Here is a 27,691-nt window from a genome sequence, read left to right on the forward strand (position 1 = left end):
TGTTTAGGTAGAAACATATGCTAAAATTTAATTTAATTTATTTTTTACATTTCAGTACAGTAAGTAGTTATTTAAGAGGCACTGTAGATCACGTTTGAAACTATAACTGTCAAGAAAAACAAAATTACTACCATCTTGGTCACAGTTATAGCTTGTAAAACAAAATTTTTGTTTATCAGGTGCCCTTTAAAATGTGCCACAATCATACCCTTTACACTTAAAATGTTTGAGTTGCTCTCTGGGGGCTTGAAATCTGAGAGAAAGTAGATTGTTACAAGGTATGAGGATTTGATAAATTTCCTTTTTTCTATGTTTAATGGTTGAAAAATTATTTAAGGGTAGGGTTCTCATGCTTTTTTATTATTATTATTGTGTATAAATATACCTGAGAAATTTTTAGATTGACTGATGTATGGAAGCGTAGATTTTACGATTCACATACCCCAGTCAGAAGGATAGAACCTATAAATTAAATTAAATATATTAGTAATATAATTTAATGTGATTTAACAATAAATTATTTAAAATTTTATGATTTACTTGTAATGAGATGTTAAAACCAAGCACTTAATGATGATGCAAACTGTGCGTGGTAATTTATTACAAATGGGAGACATACTTTTATTGTAGGCAACCTACACAATAGTGTTTATTGAATTGCCATGGGAATATTTAGAAAGTAATAAGTGTTAATCGACTAACAATCAACATTTATCGTCTCCACCAGTTGTCTACTCCACCAAGATTCAATAACGATCCATTGAAATTTTATGGGAGCGTATATGTAACTGCTATGTATTGAGCACAAAGTGATATGAGTATTCCCTACTACATTTTTCCTTAAAATTCTTGTTTTAAAACAAACCTGTGCTGATTTAAGCAAAATTAAATTCCTCAATAACAGATTCAAACAGAGTTAAAGATCTAATCGGCAAAAAAGTAAGGATTGTGTGCTAAATTTTTTTGGGTGATTATGTCATCTTATCTGTGAATATTTCATATTGTATGTTTGTTTATATAAATGTCAATTATCTCTAGTATTTAACAAGCAACAATAATTTCTCAAAATTTGTATGGTATTTAATGGAGTATATCTTTAGGAGTAGTATGTATTAAACCTGAAGATGTTGGAGAGATTATGAGTAAGTTTCCTTTGTCTTCTTCTTTAAATCATTTTTCTATTGCATGTCAGCACGCTATATCCATTGAAATCAATTCTTGATTCAAATCTACAGTGAAGCTGCACTGTTTACACATGAGTTCGGTGATTTCACTTTCATTGCTGTTACATCTTGTATCTCAAGTACTGCCATGAGAACTGCATTAATTACAAATCACTTTTCTTATAAATTTTTTTCTCATAAATTTTCTTTGAGTATTGTGATTTCCACGTATTTTTATTTGTAAAAATATTCCAAGGATACAAAAAGCAGGAACATATCACTGCATAATTCAAAGTGGTTAAAACTAATTTATTAATACTATATACAACAAACATTTAATAAATATAATGAGAACGCTGCATGTAAGAGAAAGAAAGTAAAAAAATATTTGAATTTATTACAATGTAAAACAGGAAAAAACTTAGTAAAAATATACAAAATAAACTTTCCTGTGTGGTATACAAACAAAATAAAAAATTATAATGTATACTATAATTAATTAAATGCCTCAAGTGTTAAAATCTTATTAATATTAGATTATAAGTGGTAATAAATGTTTTATTATAAAATAGATAATCATGAATGTATTACATTGAAAACCCCTTTTAAAACATCAATAAGCCATTCAGATCATCACAAAATATTCAACGTAGAGTTAATGAAGCAACCTGTAAAACCTCTTTGTATCTCTTCCCATGACATACAATGTCATGGGAATTCCAATGTCTTCCCATTGGATTTATATATATCCCAATTTATTTTTTCGAGACCACTTTTATTGGGTAGTCTCAGTAAAAGTTTACATGAATTAAAAATACATATGGTATGTTTTTAATTTATGGTCTGTCTTCTTTTGATAATTTAAAACATGATTTTTAGAGTATGCGAGGGCATACAGAAATACAAATTTTTACTTCCTTGTATTAAGTAAAGGAAGTATTGTGATCGCAAAAACTTTCAGTTTTCAAATTTCTAAGGAAATATACATTTTGACCATCCCTGAATCCATTTTGCTTAATCTCAGTGTGACATCTGTACATACCTATGTATATACCTTGCATAACTCAGAAACTATTAGCCGTTGGATGTTGAAATTTTGAATTTAGGACTTTTGTAATATCTAGTTGTGCACCTCCCGTTTTGATTGCTTCGACTGAACCAAAAGTGTCCAAAACAGCCCAAAATTTCAAAAAAGTTTTATTTTGAACTTTTTCTTAACTACAGTAGTAAGCCCTCATTGAGAGCTTTTCAACAATATATCATAAGTGGTACTTATTTTCATAGGTTCCAGAGTTATAGCCAAATGAAATTTTAATTAATGAAATATTTGAATCTTAAAAAGGGAAGGCACCTTGGTTTGAATCAGACTTCATTTCCTTCTTTTTTTTTTTTTCGTTAACTTAATTTAAATATATTTATTTATTAATAATAATTAACCTTTGCCTGTAAAAAAATTTTTATGATAAATAATAATTCAATAATAACCACAAAAAAAGAACAGAAATTATAAATGAAATAAAATTTTATGTACTTTTCATTTTAAAAAAATGTGTATTTGTAATTTAATAGGCGTACAAGGAAGTCATGTAGTGCCCACATTAGATTTTTAACATTACTAAAAAAAAAAAAAAAAAAAAACTAATATAGAAGAAATGATAGAAATACCAGAATTTACATGAAAATGTTAGAAATTTTTTAAAAATTAGTAAATTCAATAATTTGTTGATTTAATATAGTACTAGCTAGTCAGGCTTGCTTTGCTCGTAGGACCGACCACCTAGCCAGGGGGCTCTGCCCGTTGAACCCTCGATGCGTTTGTGTTCTCATGTTTATGACAATATTAAGTGTTTTACAGAAACATTTTAAGAAAAGAAATAGTGTTTAGAGAGTATTTTCCTTAAAATTTTGGTGTTTTATATTTAAAATAGACTTAAGCAGCGAGTAGGTATAGAATTTAATAGTTTTTAATAAAAATATAATGTTTAAGACTAGCCATATTAATAACAGGGAGTTGGCTTAAGGATGCCATCTTGTTTGTTTAATCTTATGTGTATTCTTCGTGTGTGGTTGTGTTAGTTGCCAGTCCAGCTGCTGCTGTTGGTGCAGAGCAGACTGCATGATGCGCCAGGTGGCTATGCACAAATGATTCTCCCGCTAAATAAAAAATACTTTTTTATACTGCTAAATATTAACCAAATCCTTTCTTTTATTAATGAAATTAATAAATAATAATTATAATAAATAAATAAAAATTCAAATATAAATAAAAATAATCTATGGTTAGAAATTAATCTGTAAATTAATTGACATCAGACTGCTTCTGGAGAGAGTTGTAGATGGAGCCATGTGCAATGGCTGTCTCATGCTAAATAAAGAATCCTATTATTTACTGCTAGATATTAACTAATAAATACATTTCTTTTATTAATAAAATTAAATAAATGAAATTAATAAATAATAAAATAAAAATATAAATTAAAATAATCTACTTAGAAATTGTATTAAATAATCTGTAAATTAATTGACAATCGATTGCTTCTAGCGGGAGAGAATCGCGTTGAGGGAGCTGTATGCAGCCACCCGGCACACCATCATTTGTCCACTATGCACCAATAGCAGCTGAAATAAAAAAAGCACATGACAAACAAACAAACCCACACACCATCACTTTTTATAGAGAGTGATTCCATTTATAAAATTACAAAATTTGTAAAAGGATTACATTTATAAATAAATTGAATTAAAATAAAATAAATTTATTTACTCGAGAAATTTATTTTAATTTATGAATGAAAATGTTTTATTTTCATAAACTCATCGGAATTTATAGATTTGAAATTCATTAAATCAAGTTAATGAAGGGTAACTGTCATTAAGGGGATTTTATTTTTAAATTAGCTAAGAAGAGATAATAAATCTTATCCTATGCAAAGTACAATAGAGCTACACATGTTGATCTACTGTTGATATATCTAGTGAGATATATTGTGACATAATGGTGACACTCTACACTATTTCTATTTGTAACAAATACTCATAATTCGGTTTACAAGGGATAATTTGAGAAAGTAACACAGCATTTTTAAATTCAAAAGTTTACAACCATGCAATTTTAAAAGTTCAGTAGGTTTAAAAAAACAGTTGTAGAGGTATGTCAGAAAATTTATTGTGTTTATGGAGTAAAACTTTCCTTGATTAGATTAATTGGAAGAAGCTTGCCTATAAAATCAGAAATCTGTAAAATCAACACGAAAAAATTGTTTAGTTATGTACGAGGTGCTACCCAAAAGTTCGGGGAATTTAAATTTTGTGCGCGAACCATTGCTGGTACGACCTGCTGCCGCTAGATGTGGCTAACAGTACTCTTTGTGAATCAGTGTTCCAACAGCTTTGACGGTGAGAGGCTGCATTGTTGACTTTCGTGCGGTTGTGTAACGTTGTGTTTTACTGCTTTGGCAAAGTTCTGAATGACAGATTTTAAAGAGCAAAGAACCTGCATCAAATTTTGCTTCATGCTTAAAAAAACTTGTGCAGAAACCCATCGCATGCTTATGAAAGCATTTGGTGACAATGCTATGAATAAAAGTAAAACTTTTTTGTGGTACAAACGATTCAAAGATGGACGAACGACAGTCGACAACGATGAGCGTTCAGGAAGACCATCAACAAGCGCAACACCAGAAAATATCGCGAAAGTGCAAGAGGTTATTGTTGCAGATCGTAGACAAACAATCCATGATGTTTGTGCAATCGTACAGATGTCAAATGAGTCCATGCAACGCATCTTGAACATAAGACGCATTGCTGCAAAATTTGCACCGTGAGTGTTGAACAGCGACCAGAAACAAAATCGCGTAGCTGTCTGTAGTGAATTGAAAAATTCAGCAAGAGATGACCCTAACTTCATCTCCAACATCATAATCGGTGATGAGATATGGGTGTATGGGTATGACCCTGAAACTAAGCAGTAGTCATCGCAGTGGAAGTCGCCAAGTTCTCCATGGTCAAAAAAAGCCTGCCAAGTTCGCAGCAACGTGATGACCATGGTGATTGTTTTTTTCGACATCAAAGGCATTATCCATAAGGAATTCGTTCCTCTTGGTCAAACTGTTAGTGGGATGTTCTATTGTGAAGTTTTGAAGCAGTTACGTGAAAGCAGTAGGCGCAAACGTGGGGTAACAACAGCTGATCAGATCTGTGGGGTAACAACAGCTGGGTTCTGCACCATGACAACGCGCCCGCGCATACATCGCTAGCTGTTCAGAACTTCTTGGCTTCCAAAGAGACTATAATGATTCCCCACCCATCCTATTCGCCTGACCTTGCCCCGTGTGACTTCTTTTTCTGAAAATAAAATTTCAATTGAAAAGCCGTCGTTTTAACACAATTGAGGAGATCAGGAAGAAATGCAGAACGTGCTTCGAACACTTAACACCTGCAGACTTCCAGGGATGCATGTAATCACAGGAAAAACGCTGGGATCACTGTATCAGTGCCCAAGGGGATTACTTTCAAGGAGACAGTGGAAATTATAAGTTATGGTAAGCTATTTTATTTTTATGGTAAAATTCCCTGAACTTTTGGCACCTCGTAAAATTACAGGTTTTGTTTTTAAGCTGTAGTATACAGGTAGTCCATAATAGCCAATCTATATTATTTTTTACTATGGTCATTTACAAAAGTTGGTGACCAATTTGCCAATCTGCAATTACAAAAATAATGCCAAAAAACTTTATTTTTCCTTGATTGTCAATTCGATACAAAATTCCTGTGTATATATAAACTTGAATATTTTTTCTTAAAGACCTCCAGAAAACTTTGGTTTCATCTGGATTATAAGTAAACTAATATTAGTTTTATTTATAATTCTTTTATAATATTTCCATGTTCTTTTTTGATGAAAAGCATACATAGACAATGGTCCAAATCTATCGAATAAGTTCTTAATGTTGTATATGGAAAGCAGGTGAAATGACCAGTGTTAGCTACGTGGAAAATAGACTATAAGCAAACATTCATACATCCGTTGTTATAAATACTCTAATTTTATGGAAATGGCTGCTGTATAACTATATATACATATTTCATGTTATTATTAAAATACATCAGAGGAATAAAAGGGTTTTGATGGAATGTGGAAATAGAAATATTTAGGTTTGAATCACTCTTGTTGTGGAAATGTGGAGTGGTGTATTGTTATTTTCTATAAAATAGGAATTCTAAGCAATAATAACTTGCCTTAAAAGCAATTTTAATGTAAAAAAAGTCTTGTAGGAAAAAAGTAGTGCATAAAGGTTTAATTATATATTTATGTGTTCAACATCAGATCGGAAGAACCGGCATTACATCATATATAGTAATTTATTTAATTGAATTAATGCAGAGTTTTAAGGAGATTTATTTAGTAATTATTACCATTAATAATATTGCTAAAGAAGGTTGACTTGATGTATATTCAGGATTTTTATATTTTATTTAACTAGTTAATAGTTTAGTTTAAACGGTTATTCAAGAATTGAATTACCTAATGTGTAAAATAAATAAGACTGGCTTCTAAAACCTAAAAATTAATACGTATTCAGTAAGTATCATTTATAGTGACATAAAAAATAATGACATATCGGATATAGTGACCAAAAACTTCTCTTGGTTGGTTTGGTATGCCGTTAATACATAAATAAAGTATGAATATTGTTTGTGATTACATTGATTTTAGTGACATATCGGTTATTATGACTTATTTATTCTCCTGCAATGCTACATTTTATCGCTTATAATGACTGACAGAAGTGACTTTTTAGTAATGTAGTATTTCTACATTGTAGCTACAGAAATATTTTGACGGTTAAAATGAGCCACCTTTTCCTTTTTACCTGTATCTATACTACAGTTCTTGTTTTTTTTTTTTTACTTAAAATTTTTTTTTTTCATAATGTGATTGTTCTACTACTTATTTAAATTAAATAAGCATCATTCAGCAAATAAAGAGATGAGCACCTGTAATAAAAAAATTAAATTAAATATGGAATTATATATACGAGGGCTATTCAGAAAGTAAGGAACGTTTTGGAATTTTAAAAAACCAAGTACAAGAAAAACTTTTTATTATATACACGTGAAAGAAAACCAAAATACTACTTTTCAACATAATCACCATACAAATTCAGGCACTTATCATAGTGGTAGACAAGCTTTGAAATTCCTGTGTCATAGAATTCTGCCACCTGTGATCTCAACCACTCAGTGACGTGTTTTTGGCACCCATCTTGTACAAAATTTGTGGTAGCCTAGCTTCTGTGAAACAATTTCAAACAATAAAGTCCGTGAAACTTGTGGGAAACATAGAGAAAGCTCAGTTATTGTGAAACGGCGGTTTTCACAAATCTTTTCGTCAACTTTGGATACCAGATCGTCAGTTACAATGCTCGGACGATCCACTCTTCTCTTTATCGTGAATGTTTGTTCGGCGATTTAAACTGAATGTACCACTTCCTTACAGAACTTTCACTCATTACGTTGTTCCCGTACACTTCACACAGTTCCCGATGAATTTCTATTGGTTTTAAGTTTTTTGCCAACAAAAAACAAATCACAGACCGCACCTCACAACTGGCAGGATTTTCGATTGGCACACATTTCAAATTTGTATATAAAAAAAACCGGCAGTGCAGAGATGTTCTTCCCATTGTCACGGCTAGATGCTGACAGAGGTGCCGAGCATGAGCACACCAATATACATGCGATTGGTGGCGTCAGTTGGAAACTTTCCTTACTTTCTGAATAGCTCTCGTGTGTATATATATATATATATATATGTCATTTTATTTGCCCCAGGCAATTTTCTCATAAACTACGCACAATACAATAAAATGAAACAAAAATTACTCGGATTGGAGGAGAACACCTCAAGGTGACCTTGGATTTTACCTTGAACTTGACCTTGATAATTTTCAACTGGCAATATTTTATTTCAAATTGACAATTTTTTCAAATGGAATGATTTTTTATCCCGCCAATTAAAAGAGCAGAAAATTTTACATTGAATATGTAGTCAAAGATATGACATTAGACTTTTTTTGAAGGTCATATAGCTAACCATCAGAGATAGTGTTATATGGGTGATAGTGTTATAAAAGTTACATGTTTTTGAAAGTCATACAATATTCCTGGAATACTTATGTTCCAGCCCATTTATCCCGCAAACTATGGGAAAGAGCATAAAAATGACTACACTATTGTATAACACTACCTCTGATGATTATCCATATGATCTTCAAAAAAAGTCCAAGGTCATATGTGTGACTGCATACTCCAATGTAAAATTTCCTGCTTTTTTCATTTGTGTTAATTGTGTTAACCTTGAAACAAGGTCATCATGAGGTGTCCTCTTCCAATCTGAGTAACTTTTGTTTAGTTCATTTTATTGTATTGTGCCTACTTTATGAGAAAATTGCATGGCGTTATTAAAACGAAACATTCTGTATATGACTATCCATAAACCAATATACAAAAGGCAAGTGCATTTTGAAAAACAGTACTTATTAAGAATTCCAGTTTCAGAGAGAATAAAATCATCTAAAATTTACTTCTGGATTTTCTAACAGTATAATAAAAGTTGTGCAAACATGCAATTTTTTTTAAGAATAGATTGAAAAATTTAAAAATGGTTGAATAACTTACTAGTAATCAATATTAGTAATGACTAGAAGTTTTAAGTCCAGGTTGGAATCTTGCATCACTGAACTATTTGTGGAGATGAGTGGTATAAAGTAGAAAAAAAATTTCTAAAAACTTTAGTGTAAACATCAGTGCGGTTGACTCAATTATTCTTACTAAACTGTAAAACATACATAAGATATTCAGAAAAATTTACTTGCAATCTTAAGAAAACGACTTTTAACATCTGCTCTTGGATAAAATGAGCTGAATTTTTTTGGGGGAAAATTACTTGTGATACGATTTGTAATCTAAGCAGGAAAACAACTCCTACACCTGATTGAAAAATTTAGCAACCCATCCATCTGCCAGGAAAGTGACGCTAACAATTCTTTGTAATCTTAAAGGTCCAATTCTGTGATTTTTTTTTCTAAAACTGAACTTTCAATTACCAGTATTTTGCAATACCAAAATAAAGGTACACTTTATGGAGAAAAAGGAAGTCTTTTCTTAAGAAAACTTATGTTTGCATGTAGCAAAAACACTTGAAACCACTAAAATATTGGGTTGGGAGGTTCTGTTACATACACTTCGTTTTTTTTAGTTACATACAGGTTTCGTTTTTGTTTAGTCTTCTCAAGGTGTACCATTGGAGTCAAATTTTACAACAAAGAAATGAAAACAAATGAATAAAACTTGCTCAGACTTGAGATTAAGATTTCCTTTTTGCTGGCATAAAAAAAAAACTTGCAGAGAGAGTGATTGGTAAAATTGTGAAAATGTATCTGAGTATTATGTTGAAAAATATGTATGTATTAAGTAAATAGTATTAAACAACAGTAATTTATCTGTTCTTCTTCAATGACCCTTGTAGAATACTACAAACAATTTATGAAACAAATTGAATTTTATTGTAAATATTAAATCAAAAACATTTTTTTCATTTTTAATTTTACATAAGAGCACAAATTTCCCATTTTGTACTGCACTGAAAATGTACTTTTTATTATCACTTAATTTACATAATATTCCATGATATACCCATGGAGATAAAAGATTCCCATTGGAGACAAGTTTTCGGTGGATAAGTAGTTAATTAGGGACTAGTTTCACATTGTTTCATTATAATGCTTTTTTTTTTTTATTCATTTCGTAGTAGTGTTATTTTTATTTTATTTTTTCTTTCAGCAATGTGATTTATGGAATTTAGCAAGTGCTCCTGAAGTTTCTAGTAAAGATTTTTATGTTGAATCGCTCGCAAATGTTATAACGCCATCACATACAGAACCAGGCAGGTTACTTCAACATGTTTCTCAAATTCCAGGACGTATGAAAACTCCACCTCATGTAATACGTCATTAATTAGTTAATTAATTCATTTTTTCTTTTCAACCATTTACCATACATTTTATAATAGGTATAAAAATTTTTTTTTTTCATTAACCATTTATGCCTATTGAAGTTTATAAACCAGTCAGATTTTATTCATTTTTATTTTGTTTTTAATGATGTTTCAAATATATAGTGATTTTAATTCATACTTATTGAAGTAGTTGTACTTTTTCATGATCATATTGAATAAGATGGTTGTAGTTAGCTTAGAGAAAATTAGTTATTTTAAAAAGTTGTAACTAAATGCAAAACTGGACTTATTAACTGGAGTAATTGGTGTTAAAAGTTATTGAATGTTTAGACAGTTGTCTTAACACTTTGTTAGTACTATATCAGGTTTGGAATAGCAGATAACTACTATTTTAAGTGGGTGGTTGGTGCTAAATTTTATAAATTATAGAATGCACCACCAAGTTATAAAAAAAGATACTTTTCATTAACAGACAAAATTTCTAAAACTACATCAAAAGTTTAAACATGACTATTTGACTTTGCAGTTGTCCGTTAGAGATGCCTTTCACACTTCTATTCCGGGTTTACTGTAAATTGATTTTAATTTTACTCTTCATTGTTTCAGTATTTCTGCTATGTATTTTTATGTTTAAAATCTACATACAGTATTAAACAAAGCATTAAAGCTTACTAATCATGCAGTAGATCTTATTATTTAATGATATAGATAGAACACATTATAGAGTTGTCATAGTCTTTTCATATCAGTTTTGTCAGTTTTTATTGTATCGACAAAAAAATTCATTCTTTTTTTGTCACATGCATTACTGTGTAAAACCACTGTAATCTCATGTGTATGTTAGGTGTCACAGTCGTTCTCTATATTAAAGTTATTCCATCCAAATGAAAGAAGGAATGATGGAGATTTCCTTTGCCTCCTTGTCTTTGGTTCGCTACTGCAAAGCAGAGATAATATTGTTCATTCAAAATAGTATAGTATTGTTCATTCTACTACCAATTTACCATAACATTAGGTTGTTTTGGTAAGATTTTACATAACTTTATTTCTTTTAACTTGTTAATTTTCTTCCAAAATTAATTATTTTACCACTGATATATTTTTCTGAAATTTTAAGTAACTTTTTTCATAAAGATTGTTTATCATTTATCTTATACATGTAATATTTATTCTATAATTTATAAATTTCCTAACATAATATGTATATTTTTACCATTTTAAAATTATTTTATACACAAAAATTATGTTTACCTTGTCAAGTAGTATTCCATTTCTAATTTTCTTCAATTTGCTGTTGTACAAATTTATTGAAATAATGTTAAATATTACTAATATCATTTATTTAATATTAGAGACTAAAATCTGGACTTTATAAAAAAAACCTAAAATAAATAAATTAAAAAATATATATTTTTTTCTTTTAGTAATAGTTTTATTCTCATCTTTTACAAAGAACACATATCTTACAAAATTTCATTGTAACTTAGTATCAATTCTTGCAAACTTAAAATAAAATAAAAACACTTATATAGACTTACATAGCTATTTTGTATATACACATGTATATTAATTTAACACTATAATTCATAATGGACTATTCAGAGATACTCGCATTTGATTTGAGTCCCAGGTTCGAATCCCAATCAGGCATGGCATTTTCACATATGCTACAAATCATTCATCTCATCCTCCAAAGCAATACCTAACGGTGGTCCCAGAGGTTAAAAAAAAGGGTCTGAATCCTTTGCACCATATTTTTGATACCCTTCTTAGGACATCAGGGCTAATGGAATTCATCTCTGGACTAACGGGGCTCACTCTGGGTCTTGTAGTATGTGGGTTTGTTTGATATACATGTCTTTCAAAAAACCCCCAGAGAAAGAAGTCTGGCTGGGGACAATAAGTCAGGGGAACGAGGGAATCACAGATCTTTTGAGATTATGCAATTACCAAACATTTCTTTCCAAAATTCCATGGTTTTTTGGATGTATGGCAGGTACCCTCAACTTTTTTCAGGTAAAAATAGTGTTCATCAGGCTGGAGAAGAGCTATAGATTGCATAATTATACCCTTGAATGCCAGACTGTCAAGGGTTTCATAAAAAAAATTGGGCCCACTATTCGTTATCGAGAAATTACACACCAAACCTCTATTTTCTGCAAGTACAGTGGCAATTCATTTAAGATGTTTGGGTTTTGTGTTGACCAGTATCTTTTGTTCTGACTATTGATGTAACCGCTAAGGTGAACATACACGTCATCACTAAAAAACACATTATCCAGTATGCTCATTCCATTACTTTCCACCTGGTTGATAAACCACTGGCAGTACCTTATTCTTTTAACAATATCTGGGGGTTCATTTCCTCTATGCAATGTATTCGGTATGCATGTAGACCTAATTTCTTTGCAGCCTTTTGGGCATTCCCATACGATATTCCTGTCTGCGATGATAATTTATGCAAACTTCTCCTTAGAGGCTGTTCAAGTAATGCACGTACCTCTTTCATTTTCTCTTCTGTCACTACTGAAGCTTGCCTATGATTCGCTTTAATGTTGAGTTGTTTGGTTCAGGTACACGTGTAAAAAACACAAAATTGTTCTTTAACATAATCATATGATTTGCTTCCAAAGTACACCTTGTCAATAAACACCCATTGTGCTATTGAAAACCGGATGATTATTCACAAGGAATACGCCGCATCACATCATACACATTCTGTAATCATAAAGACCATATGTTTGTGCACAAAAATGATTATTGTATTGTGATGTCACCTTCCAGTAGGAGGTTAGCAAACTAGTTAGAAAAATATCAACTATTTTTCAAAAATTGTGAAAATGTCAGTGTGCTCAAGACAAATGTGCACGATAAATTGTCGTACTGTGTACTGATATATTACGATTTTTAGATCGTAAAAGAATGAAAACTAAGTGATCCTGAGGAAATCCTACGTGGGAGTTATCAACTATTTAACTTAACAAATGTGAAAATTGGAATTATTAAATAATTGAATTGTTTATGCTGTCATATTAATATGCAACTTTTTGAAAGATAGAAAAAAGTAGAAATAATGATGGTGTAAGATGATTTATGAAGTGGGGTATGATGATTTGGAATTCTAAATATGTACTTGTTACTTATTAATGTACTTGATTTTTTATACTTACCTGTAGGTAAGGTAAGTTTAGACTTATCTACCTTATTTAAACTTATCTTAATTCATATGTAAATAGTATACTGAATGTTTTAAATTGAATTGTTAAATTCACTGCTTCTAGAATCACATCGCTGTAAAGTCATTTTTACTGTTTCTAGTTACATTCATCCATTTTTAATTTCTGCTATATTATCTATGCATATCATTTGATCATCCTTAAAGTCAAAAATTAAATCTCTAAACAGTTATTTTATGGCAAGTAATTGTTTGTATTGGTGTAATAAATATGAGGGAATGTTTTAGCTTTGGGTGATGTGCATTGTGACAGCAAATTTAAGTAGGATGGCCTATTATGTATAATGTTTTTTCTGACTATTTTACTTGAAAAATCAGGCTTTTAGTTAGAGAAATATTAAACTATTACTAACAATATTTGAAAAATAAACCAGTTTATCAATAAAAGTTTAGTAAGACTTTCCTGAATTAACATTCTTATTATAATTACTGTTCTCTCAATTATTAATTCATCTCTAACAAAATCTCTATTGGGATCCTATAAATACTAAGTTAATATAATTTATCTATCTAGCATTTTGATGGTTTTATGCCATTTTTTTCTTCAGTTATTAAAAAGTTAGTTTTTCCACCATTTTGGGGTCTTACACTTGATTTTTACAAAATTGATTTTTATATATTTTAGTAAACCTTGCATTAGTGCATTTGCACCAACTCGATAGCTTATGCTGTTATTGCATAATAATTATTATAAAATTCTAATTTTGGAGGCCATTTTGAGATAAATCTGATAACTGATTGCAGCCACTCATGTATTTTTGTAATCAAAATCCAAGATAAAAAGTATATTCACATATACATATTGAATTCAACAACAAAATACGTTTGTTCGTTGTACATAAAAAAACTGAGTTTATTTAGGAATTTGACACACTTATGTAGTAGGAGCTATAAAAATACCATGTTTTATTACATGAGGGTCATAAAAAATAAAGCAGAATTTTGCTGCTTGGACTGAGGAAGAGCAGTGAATGTGATGGGGCACTATGAGTAGTTAGTTAAATGTGTGGAGGGAAGCATCTGGCCAGCCATGCCTGTAGGTCATATTCCCATGTCAGTAATAGAATGTCTGAGCAGGAGGTACCATTGTCCATTGTGCATCAAATTTTAGTCTGATTTCTTGCCAACAAAGGTGTCAAATACTCTGAAATTTTGACTTTACTCCAAGCACAATTTGGAGATGCTACCTTGTCATAATCTCAAATGTTTGATTGGGCCAAAAAATTCCAAAGTGGCCATTATGCATTTGAGAATGAGTCACAAATGTTGTCTGTAGACTAGTGACAATGATAACGATCACTGAAATCAGAGGTGGGCATGAGTGTTGGGAATGTGCATACAATATTATCAGACACTCTTGAATACAGCAAAGTTTCAATAAGGTGAGTTCCATGTCTTCTCATTAAGGTACAGAGAATTGTCTGTAAAGACATTTGTCAGTGACTTTTGAGGAAGGAGAGGAATTTTTTGACCGTATTGTGACCTGTGATGAAACATGGATCCACCACTACACCCCAGAAAGCAAGAGAAGTATGGAATGGTGGAAAAGTCGGGAGGGGACACTGATCAAGACCAACAAATACTTGTCAGCTGGAAAAATTTTGGGACTCAAAATGTGTGCTGCTGATTGATATCCTGCACGAACAAAAAATGGTAAATGCAGCATACTACTGCCAGTGTTGGATGATGTCAGAGCTGCTTATTGCAGAAAATGAAGCTGGCGACTGATTCGCAATGCCCTTCACAATAATGCACGACTGCATACAGCAGCTCAGACTTGCTAAAATTCATTGGACATTCTTTGAACACCTGCAAACAAGCTTGTTACTGTCTCTGATTTCTACATGTTTAGTTTGCTTAAAGATGCTTTTGGAGGGGAAAGATTCAAAGTCGATGCCGCAGTTGAGCATTATGTGTGTAATTGGTTGTTATGGCAGCCATCTTGTTTTTTTAGATGAGGGGATCAGAAAGCTACCTATCCAGTGGAGAAAATGTATTTCTGTTGAAGGGAACGATGTAGAAATATAGGTAATTTATTTGTAATTTTATCTAACATCAATAAACCTATGTAAAAAAATTCTGCTTTATTTTCAAATGACCCTTGTACAGTAATATAGAGAAAGTGTTAAAGGTTTTTTTTTTTTAATTGATTAGGAATACTATAACATGTTAAGTCATAATCAATAGAGATATTTCTCTATAAAAACTGTAAGTAACAGATATTGAATTGAAAAATGGCACCAGTTATGTGTAAGTTTAACATCTTTATTATTCAGCTGTTCTGATTTGAATAGATATATAGCTCCACTGCTAGAAAGTTTTATGTATTTGGGCTGAACCTGGCTTGTAGCGCCATGCAAGTATCAGGTTGGATAGTTAAGTTTTTATTTTGGGGGGAGTTATGAAGTCATTGGTTGACTTTGGCATTTTTCATGGATTCTGTTGCTTGCTGGAGCAGAAGAAAACACCAAACTAATGGATGAAGTTCCTTTGTGTGTATATATATATATAAAATATTACAAACTAGCTGGTCAGGAGGTTTCACCCTTAGATCCTCACTTTGTTTATTATCTTCATACTTGTGAGAATAATACTGATGAATAACAGTAATTCTAGGTAAATTTATAAAAACTATCAGTCTATTATAATTTCTTTAGAACAGCAACAGTTTTCTCAGCACAGGACTCAAAACTTTGAGAAGTCTGAGATATGCGGTTTTCAGAATAGTTGGCCCCAATCTTAAAAATAGTAGTCAAGTAACCAGAGCTAGGTACAGCCAATTTGGAGTATTATGTCGCAGTGGCAGTGGCTGTGTTGGGTGATCCTGTGCCATGCATCGTCGTACCTTTAATGCTGCTTTCCTCAGTAATCAAAAAAGATATCGAAAAGACAGAGAACTTTTTGGTAGAAAATTAAATTTCTAATACTGCAACTGGTGACTGTTGGATTTGATCAACAGTTTGGCCATTATAAAGTTTAGTATTGGTGAGGAATGTAAGCTGGTTGTTACTGCAGCCATTAAAATGGCGACCATCTTCAAAAGTGAAACATTTTATAATGGTAATAGTCCTATGTTCTTTACAGGTATAAAAACTATGTTCATGCAAAATTTCAGCTGTCGGTTTAGTAGCTTTTGCGTGAAAAAGTAAGACTACAGATACCACTACATTTTTATATATGTAATAAATAATAAATAATTTAACTTAGCAAAAACAATTCTTTTGTTATTGTATTTGTTCATATTCCCCTCTGTACTAATATCTCAGACAAAAGTATAAAAACCGTTTACCACCAAGAGTACAGAACTTGATTATGCTTCTTATCTTATGTTTATTTTTTTAATAGCGCTTTCGAGGTTTTCCCTCATCAGTTAAAATTTTTCTTTCAAATCACATATTAAATTTAAACCATTAAAATTATAACATATAAAAATATAGTCATAAATATTAAAAAATATAAAATTAAAAAAATAATTTTTTTTTATGTGGCTAGCCACACATACAGTACTGAACTGAAGTTATTTGAAATTATATAAATGTGTGCTATTGTCTGAGGCGGTTTTGATAAGAAAGTCGTCAAATTCTGTCTGTACATTAATCAAATTAAACTTTTGTCTATACTTGTATATATAATATTTTTTATTATTATCACACCCTTTTATAATTCCTACTATATTTAAATTTGTATCTGAATTGGTGATTGAATGTTTATTGATTATTAAATGATCTGCAAGATTGGAGAATCCTAACTTATTGTTTTTATAAGATCTAAAATGTCCATTTGGATCTAAAACTAGTAGATCATTTAGGGCAAGGTTTGCAGAACATTTTAGATCTTATAAAAACAATGCGTTAGGGTTTTGCCAGCAAATTTTTTCAGTTCAATAATTTTAAGCTCTACTTGTATCTTGATAAAATAATTCCTTTTTATTGAAAAACGTAATGAAAATTATAAATTATATGTTTCTAATTTTATGATTCGTAGTTAAATAAATACAGAAAAACTAGCTATTTATAATCTTGTGGAGGACTTAATGAAAATTCAATTATGGGACTATTGTTTTGTGTTTTTGTTCTTTTCCAAACTTATACAATAACTAAAAGTATAGCAAATGAATACAGAATGACTTTTGTTAACTTGTCAATAAGTTGTACCCTATTCTGTAGATCATTAATGATTTTCCCAGATTTGTCATTTCTTCAAAATTACTTATTTCCTCTTCGGCCAAGTGGAATTTAAGTTTTCCAATAGTAGGAATGCATTTATATTTATTTCATGTAATGAAGCTACTATTCCACATTTTTAAGTTTGTAATAAATATTAAACCCATTTGATGTTATTTGAACTTCTGATGATTGAGTTTGGCATTTTTCTAAGAATGAAATAATTCCAGATTCAAACAATTTTAATATATGTATTTCGCATTTAATTTCTAAAAACATTTGAGCTGCTGTTGAGAAAAGCCATTTGATATTATTTATTTCTTCTATTAGAAGATTATTTATTTGTTTTTATAATTTTTTTAAGCATGATCTGTATTGTCATTAAAAAAATAATTCCACATTTATCATTTTTTTGTGCATTTTTTAGAACGAATCATTTGTCTTAAATTCAATCCTTTTTTCTATTTCAATGCATCTAATTATGTTGCATTCAGTGATATACATACATAATTGTCTTCATTTACAACAGTATCCATGGGAAATACTATGGGCTATAAAAATTAAGATTTTTATGTTTTAAATCCAATGGGTAATGGGTAGCAAGATGGAGTTAAATTAAAAATAAATGTTAAAAAATTTAAAAAAATGTTTTGTTACCACAAACCAATGGAGTGGGTTGGGCAACACATTTTTTAGTGGTTTTAAGGCTTATCAATGTTGAAAATATAGTTGTAAATACTTTCCTTTAACTCTCTTACAAAGTAAGATATAGTGAAAAAAAGAAAAATCTATAGTTATCTTTTGGGGAGGGGGTGAATATTAACCTGTTAACTCCCAGAAAAATTTTGTTGGGTGTTCATAACCACAAAACAGCTCTTAAGACTAAGTTACATGTCATCCCACAACATAAATCACCAAATTTCATTCAATACAGAGCATTATTTTATTTACATCTGCTCGAAAACAACTCCAGTTTTTTGAGAAACTACATGAAATGAATTTAATTACTCATGTAATGAGTTTAACAAATTAGCTGAATTTCAGCCTGTTCTCATGTTTTATACACATGAGCAGTACATATAAATTTTGTGGGCTCATATATGATACATGTGGGAAGTACATGTAATTTAAGATTTTTACTCATACACAACTCATATATTTCAAATCTAATCACCTTATAAAGTATTAGAAACAGTAAAGGTACTGTGAAATGAATAAGCAAAGCTGTGATTGTAAAAAATGTAATAAAGTAATGTTTAATCATGTTGTGTCATGTGTTCGTGGCTCAATCAGTATATTGAGAGATTAACAGTTTAAGAATGTTTATATAATTACAATTAATTAGTTTAATAATATAGTTCGTAAATAAATTAAGGTAAATCAATAATAATAATAATAATAATGACAATAATAATAATAATTACACACAAAGTAAAATTTAAAGTAAGGTCAGGATTATTTGCAGATAGTTACATTGTAAAAAACCAGAATTCAGTTCAATTTACAAAAGACATTACAATGACTTCTAACATTTACACTTTTAACAACTAGTATACCATATAATACAAGTCTTAAAGTTCTTGCAAGCAAATATCTTTCCTTTTTATAAATAAAACTACCTAGCAATTTATGAATGAGTTTAATACTTTATCTCTTTCACTAATAGTAACTCACCAAACCACTTCCACTGTCCATACTAGAATGCTTGTAACATCATATCAAAACTACCCTGCACCCTGCAGTACTGCACGTTGACAGATAACGTTTTCTTACAATCATCCTGGGTACAACCAGCAGTACACCTATACTCGTATCTTCACAACTGAACTCAACTTGTCTTCCCTGGTGTATGGTGTATTTACAGATCTTGGATTATGTTCCCTCTTTTTCTGAAGAGTCTTAGTGAGATGAGTTTCATGGGCTAGATTAACCGAACAGTAAAATTAATCAGTATACAATGATCTACCACCTCCTGAGAGTGCTGCTATTAGTTCCATCACTACATTCAGAGTTTTTTTAGGAGCATTTTCTGTTTTTCTACCGTACATCCATCACTGTGTGCATGAAACCATTCTCAATACAGACTTTGTAGGCCTTTATGCCATAGCTATGATGATGCTAGTTTTTTGTATACTGTTTTATGCCTTAGCGTCCTTTAAAAGGAATCATTAATTTATCAATGCAAACCCTCTTTAGTTTTTTGGGGATGTGTTCATTATAGTCGCTCGAATCATCACTATCACTCAAACAAGATTCAAGTTCAAAGATGTCTTCATCAGTAGCATCTATCTTATCTCTCTTTCACTTGTATAAATGTAGTCTTCAGTTAATTGATTTACTGTAAAATTATTGTGTTTAAGTTTTTATCCCTTTCTGCTTGATTGGACATTTTTAAATTTAATAATTTTGTTTATAAAGTCCATAAACTTATCTTAACACACAATATTTATTAATATTTAATTCATGAATTGCTGTTAATATTTTGTTCATGAATTACTTTTTCTATAAAAGTTTTAAATCAAATGTTCATAAACAATGAAAGTTAGTAAACATAACCTTATTTTTAACACAAACTATTCATAAACACTATAGTGTTACTATTATTTTGTGCATAAACAATAAAACCCAATACACACAAAACAAAACTAAACTTCTTTGTGAATAGAAATAATAAAAATAACATGATCAAAATAATAAATAAAACAATGCGGGTTGGTATCAACAATACCAACTAAAATTACCTATATACAACATAAAAAATATCAACGTGCAGTAGAGAAAGTGTGTTGAAAAAGCTCAGCCGACATTCAGTGTTGCCAAAACTGCAAAACGCAATGGTACTACATACTTATTCACAACCCAGAGCATGCATTAGAATAGTGCATGCAAATCCATGCACTGTGTATTAAAAAGCAGTATGAATGTTAGAACTTGCCTTGCAGTTATGATCATATTGCATACACATGGGTGGTGAAGCAAGACCAAGCATGTATCACAAATTATATACAAGGGTCTGAGGAATTTATTAGAATGTTCTAATATGTGATACATGCGGGCTCTAGAAGGGATTTAAGTGTAAATTTAAAAATTATGTAAGTGGGACTTAGCAAGTTAAATAGAAAGTTTTGCTAGTTTGTGATCTTGATAAAAAAAACTTCATCTTTTGTAAGAAAACATTTTTTGCTAATGTCCCCCAGTAAAGACTTGAAATTTTATTTAGGCCAAAACACCCCTACCTCTTTTTTCAATTTTTGCAATACTTTAATAGATTGTTTCCCTCCTAACAGTAGTACCTGTCTACCAAGTTTGAAGAAAATCAGTCAACAGGATCCAGAGTACTTATTTATACACACAGTACACATGTGTACTTATATGTACACACATTTTTTTTTTTTTGGGGGGGGGGGGGTTTCTGGGTGAACAAACATCTGAAGAAAAAAATTTGTTGGACTTTGGAGCATTGGAATAAATTTTTTCACAGATTATTTAATTTATTATTTTTTTTTGTTAATTTTTCTTTTAAATGCCTCTTAAGCCACAGACTTAAAACAAGCCCAATTTTTTAACTTTTTTTTAATTTTTAACTGAAGAAATAGGTAATGTACAAGGTCTGTTTAGAAAATAACCAAACTTTATTTGGTACTTATCGGTTACCTGCCAGCCACATACAATCATTTAAATCAGTGTAATATTAATCAAACCGCTCACTTGTCTATTACTGTAATCCATTGCAACTTACCTCACATGAATTTTGCAGCCAGCCAAGTGTCCGTAATCATCTCAATTGTAACGTCAAACGCATCTTTTTCATGAACTTCTTACCACCACATGAACTTCACCAAGTATAAGTCCAGATTATGGCTTCTGTACTACTTCTTGTTCTGCCATTTTACGGAGCCCCACAATTTTTCAATGGTTTGCGTATTCTGTAATATAAATAAAACTGTTTTTAACAAAACAATATTGATATCAAAAAGTAAGACTACATTTCTGTTATCAAAATCTGTTATTAATTTAGAATTTTATTTTAAAATATTCATGTTAAATATATATAATACACAATAGATGTACAATAATAGGAAGTAAACAATGTTTAATTGTTCTATATAATAAGCAAAAAATAGAAAAATTTATTAGAAAACTCTTACCAGCCCAATTTCATTTATTAAACACAAAATAATCATAAGAATTGTATTATTTTTGTAAATGTGATAGGTATTACATAAAAATAAGAGTTCTGTAACAAATTTTTCTATTTTTTGCTTATTATATAAAACGCTTAAACTATTATTGTACACCTATTATCTATTACATATATTTAACATGTATTTTTTTAAAACAAAATTCTAAATTAATAACAGATTTTGATAATAGAAAGATATCCTCTTATCTTTTTTGATATCAGTATCATTTTGTTAAAAACAGTTTTATTTATATTACAGAAATTTTTGTTTTTTGAACAGAAGAAATGATATCTGCGAGACTGTTACCATATTATGTATGGCTTACAATTTAATTGTAATTTTTTTGGATATCACTGCGTTTTGCTACATTATTCTTTTATTTATTTTTTTTTTATGAATTACTGATTGTTATCTCAATAGTTTAATATTAAAATTTACTGCCTTTCTAGAACAAAAAATATACATTTTTTGAATTTTGTTATTTTGTACAAGATCATTGTATTTTATATTTTTATACAAGATTTTTTTGTACGAGATCATTTGTAAATTCAAAGGGTTGAAGTTGTTGAGTACTGATACCTAGTGGGGCGATTTGTAAACCCTTCTTTTAGTGGAAAAGTGACATATTCAAGTTCTGCAGTTCATCAAATGGAACAAAAAACCGTTGTCAAACAAAATGCAAGGTATTTTTTGAAAGTATTCTTTATTACAAATCTAATTGACCTGAAATTTAATATTTCCCTTCTTATTTTTTAGATTTTTTCCCATTCTCATTTCAGTTTTGGGTTAGGTCATGTTTAGAACTGTAAACATAGTTAATTGGCTTTGCCGTGCTGTCCAGTTCTGTGGACTCTTACTGGCGAAGTTCTAAGAAACTTCTCTATAAATTCATGTTTTACATAATTAATAATTAGATTAAGAATGGAGCTAAACTTTTATGTTTAACCTAGAAAAATTCCCCAAATATCTTCCTAACTTTTTTAAGTTTTTAAAGATTTTAAATGTACACTATAACAATCTTTTTTTTAGAATAATTCATTAGATAGACATCTCATAAATAATACAGCAAACTTAAAAGTAATGGATTGTACTGATTAAAATCAATTTATTTTTAAATTTATTATTTTGGATTTATGATGTTTTGTAATAGAAAGCAGTACATTTGTTTGTTTACTTTACCTGTTTGAGTCTGTTATGATTGTGATGCATATAAAGCATCTGAATTGCAAAAGATGCCAGTCAGAATTGCTTTCTGTAAGATGAATAATGTGCTATACATAGCTAGTTCTTGTGGTGAACAGAATGAAGGGCCCAATAAAATATCTCTTTATGTTTTGGTTTTGCTGTTGTGCAACTCCATATTCTGTTAGAAAACGGTAAGAAGAAACCACTTCATTCCTTACTTTCCTTATTTAACATGGTATGGGGTGCTTGTTATTTTTGAGAATATGGATGCATGATTTTTTTTGAGAATAACTTGTGATGATTGATGTCAGGATGCCTATAATCATTATTATGGCACTTAGCATACATTACTAATTAATTTTTGTTGTACTTATTCCTTAAGAAAGTGCCAAATCAACAATATTTTTAAGAAAAACTTACTGTTAATGGATTCAAGTATATTGAGTAATATACTGTAGCGGTTGCTACAAGGAAAAATACTTCTGCTGTTCAAAATTATGTTGACAGCCGTAAATCGCTTTAAATAAGATGAATCTATCTCTAACTTTAACTTTTGTAACTTAACTCTATCTTTTGTATCAGTAATGAAATTAAAGATTTTCTCTTTCAAAATTTGTTGCACTAATTTCTCATACCTCATAGCATTATTACTGTAAATATGGCACATTCAGGTATGGTTTTCAGCAACACTCATTCCTTTGATTATATTTCATAGAGGCAATTGTGAATCTGTTGTGTTGGTATGACAACTAGTCTATGTTCAATAGAAGTTTGTTGGCCATACTGTAATAGTCTTTGTACAGGTGGACCAAAAGTAACTTTATAGTTTTAAATTAATGTAACCTTTTAGACTTTTAATATAATAAATTTATTTATTTATATGATATTGTACATTTTGTGGAATTTCTTTTGATCTAGATATTAAATAATATCAACCAGCTTGCAGTATCTGGTTGTATTTCCTGGAATAATGGTATCTGAAAATTTTACACTAGAATACGGAATCCCACAGGGAATTGTTCTAAATGTTACTTTGTTTGCTTTAGCCATACAACAAACTGCTTGAGAAATCCACATAACAGATTTCTCAAGCAATTCTTTAGATGATTTTTTAATTTACTTAGAATCTAAAACTTCAGCTACAGGCGAGAGGCTATTCCAAAATGCAAAAACCCATTTAGAATTGTGGTGTAAAACACCTGGATTCATGTTTTTTTTCAGAGAAAATGAAACGCATTTTATGCTTGTAGGAAGATGTTGACCCTAAACTAATTTTACACGGTGAATCAGTTGAATCGTGCACACGAGTTAGATTTTTAGGAATGTCGTTTGACGACCAACTAACATCAGTAACACACTTAAAGAAGCTGAAGGTAAAATGATTAAAAATGCTAGATATGCTCAGAGTTCTACATAATACTTGGGGAGCTGATCGAGTATGCATGTTTGCATGTTCTTTCGAGCTCTGGTCTGTTCCTGCTTAGACTATAGGTGCAGGCTTATTCGCACACATGGGCTACTACTCTAAAGATGCTCAATGCAGTCCATCATTAATTTATCTGTCTTAATTTATCTAGGATTTTGTTCAAGCCCTGTGGTAAGTCTTCTAGTGGACAGTGGTATGACATCTCTTTAGAATAGGTGAAACCAAATGATATACTCCTATGTAGCTTGCATTAAAGCACATACTGATCCCGTAGGGGAAGACACATCTTCCAGGTGGTAGTTTCAATCACCACGCCACCCCTCCATACCTAGCCCTTATGGGCTTTACCGGAGGTCATCTTCAAAACCTCGGCAGAGTGCATCTCTCAGCATTGTTCTTGCCGCAGTCAGGATGCCACAGATGCGAATGCCACGTGTGACATTCCCATCGGTGTACTACTATCATTAAGAACTCTCAAGAAAAGAACACTCTCAAGAAAAGAACACATCTAGACTAAGTCTCAAACAAGACTGAATAACAAAAATAAGGAACTGAAATACATTACCCATCTGAAAGGTTAAGAGTTGAGTTCAACACGCAATAACAAAAAAAAAGAAAAACAAACCATGAATACAAAATAATAAAAATGTATCACAACAGAAACAGAAAGCGGAAAGCCCAAGCGACACCCTAGACCTCATCAGCAATCTTTTCTTTTGCCAAGTAATTAAGAAATTCTCCACTGTGACCAATTCGCCCTGGTTTCACCAATTAACACAAACATCTAACACTGACCCGATAATATCGAGCCTACAAATAGTGCCTCCATGCACATCAACTCTACTTGGAGCATTCATACAAATCATGATGAATGTCATCCAACTGTCTGCATTGCAAACATATTCCTGAGCCTACCAGGTTGAACCTTTGCAGCCTGTCCCTAAAATCACCGTGCCCAGAAAGATACTGTGTCATGTACTTGTTCAGGTTTACTCAAGAGGTGCCCTGCAAACTAACAACATCTGGAAAGAGACCATACGTTTAACGATGGGATGAGGCCCTGTGCCTCATCCCATCTAGCCTGCCACAAAGCACAAACCCACCTAATTGGCAACATAAAACTGTTGCCTCTCTGACACAAGCAAATCTGTCTGTTTCAACACCATAATCACCAAGATCGCTTCCTGTGAAATCTTGCAGTAGCCATCCGCTACCATTAACAATATTAGGCGGCATTGAGCGCTCCGCAATATATCGCAATTATGCCATTATGTCATCAAAACCTGGGGCCTTGCCTCTACCTAAACTACAGATAGCTTGGTGCACCTTGGCCTCAGTAATTTCCAATGCACCCCCGTGGAAGTGAAGTGTAAATGAAGTGTAGTCTTGTACAGTCTCAGTTCAACCATTTCTGAGATGTGTGGTTAATTGAAACCCAACCACCAAAGAACACAGGTATTCATGATCTAGTATTCAAATCCATATAAAAATGATGTGCCATATAAGCCTTTACTAGGAATTGAACGCTACAACTCTCGGCTTCCAAATCAGTTGACTTGGAAGCACACATTCACCACTAGACCAACCCGGTTGGTTACCACATAGGGCTGTCAATATTGGAAAGTGTTAATTAAAATATATATATATATATATAAAATAGGATTAACATCTTAAGCTAGTAGAATATCTTTGTGTATTCATCAATCTGTTATTTGAACTGGGATAGAAAAGGGGTCTGAATATGAATTAGAGATATAATAAATATTACTTATAAAAGATTAGCTTGACTTCAAAATGTGATAGTCATAGATATGCATGCTGTAGAGGAATAAAATAAAAATAGAATAGAAGAAATAAACAGAATAAGGATAAAATAAACAGATAGATAGTAGTTTAACATTCCATTTATAGAATTCCTTAAAAATTAATAAGCCTGTTTCATTGCGTGTAAATGTAAGTTAACAATAATTTTCTTAGTGTAATAAGATAAATATTGTAAGAATACTAACGTAAAGAAGGCATAATTATTAGTAAAACACATCACTATCACAGTGGTGCATGTAGTATGCTCTTATTTCTTCTGTATATCATATACAGAAATATAAATTTCATTTGCAGTTGTTAATGTTCTAATGTTATCTATTGCTCTGTTTCAGTGCTGTGTTCACTTGGACCAATCTTCTCGTCGTCGTAGTTGAATTAGATGGTAATGAGAGTGAGGCTCTTGATTTAGTGCCTCTCGTAACATCAGCAGTACTTGAAGAACATCATTTAATAGTTGGTGTCGCAGTTGTCGTTGATCCAGGAGTAGTACCAATTAATTCTCGTGGTGAGAAACAACGAATGCATCTACGAGATGGCTTTTTAGCCGATCAGCTTGATCCAATTTATGTTGCTTACAATATGTAAAGCATTAGAACAAATGAAGTGCCATCGTATTATGATCAAATTGTATTTCATTATTTGTTATATTTATATTATTATTATTATTATTATATTATTATAGTTACAGTTATGTATAGAAACTTGTGATTAAGTATTTTTTTTTAGTGATTATTGTAACCAGTATAACAATTAATAATAAAAATAAAAATTAAACTATTGAGAAATCAATATGAAAGAAAATGGTGATAATGTTAATTTTTTAAGTGATAAGAGAGAACATAGCCACAGTTTCATGAATTTCTTACTTTTTTTTAATTAAAAAAAAGATAACATAATGACTGTTGCCCACTATATATTAAATTATAGCAAATAAATATTTCATTAATTTTTAAGGTATAAAGAAGCATATTGCTAATTAAATTACATTATATAAACAGCATTATTTGAACATATTAAAAAAAACTGAATGTGTATTTATTTATATATTCAGTTTATAATGGTAATAATAAATTAAGATAGGATTAATAATTATTACTATTATTAAAAGTAATTAGTATTAGTTTTTATCATTATTTAGACAGTGTAAAAGTTTACATTTGTATATGTATTGTGTACAGTAAGTAAATAAATAATTTGTGTTATGTAAATAAATTAAAAAAAATAAAATTGTTAATGTATGTATTCATTTAGTTAATATTTGTTAGGTATATTATTTAAAATAAACTAATCGTAAACTAATAATAAAATTATTTTATTATTAAAACTTAACTATTATTTATTGTTTCCTTTCAAAAAAATTACTTGTTCTTTTTAATTTTTTTTTACTAGATGTAATGTACCTTACTGAAACTCATTTACATTTATGTAAGTACTTTCATGTTGTTTTTCTTCCTGCTTAATTTCTGATATCCATTTTATGGTTACGTATAAA

The 27,691-nt window shown here is 30.6% G+C and overlaps 1 protein-coding gene across 7 annotated transcripts in view; it reads left to right on the forward strand.

Annotated features, from left to right (window-relative positions):
• Positions 1-27,479, forward strand: part of LOC142329602 (uncharacterized) — a 97,211-nt gene extending 69,732 nt beyond the window's left edge. For 3 of the 7 annotated variants that reach the window (XM_075374314.1, XM_075374316.1, XM_075374317.1), the window contains 2 exons: positions 10,008-10,166; positions 26,532-27,474. In XM_075374314.1, coding sequence (XP_075230429.1) covers positions 10,008-10,166; positions 26,532-26,573 — 201 coding nt within the window. In that variant the 3' untranslated portion in view covers positions 26,574-27,474. Of the gene's footprint in view, positions 1-10,007; positions 10,237-26,531 lie in introns of all 7 variants that reach the window. The other 4 variants (XR_012757529.1, XM_075374318.1, XM_075374313.1 and 1 more) reach the window with 4 other exon arrangements.
• Positions 27,480-27,691: the final 212 nt, after the last annotated feature.

This window comes from Lycorma delicatula, chromosome 8 (genome assembly GCF_047948215.1).
Source record: "Lycorma delicatula isolate Av1 chromosome 8, ASM4794821v1, whole genome shotgun sequence".
NCBI classification, from domain to species: Eukaryota; Metazoa; Arthropoda; class Insecta; order Hemiptera; family Fulgoridae; genus Lycorma; species Lycorma delicatula.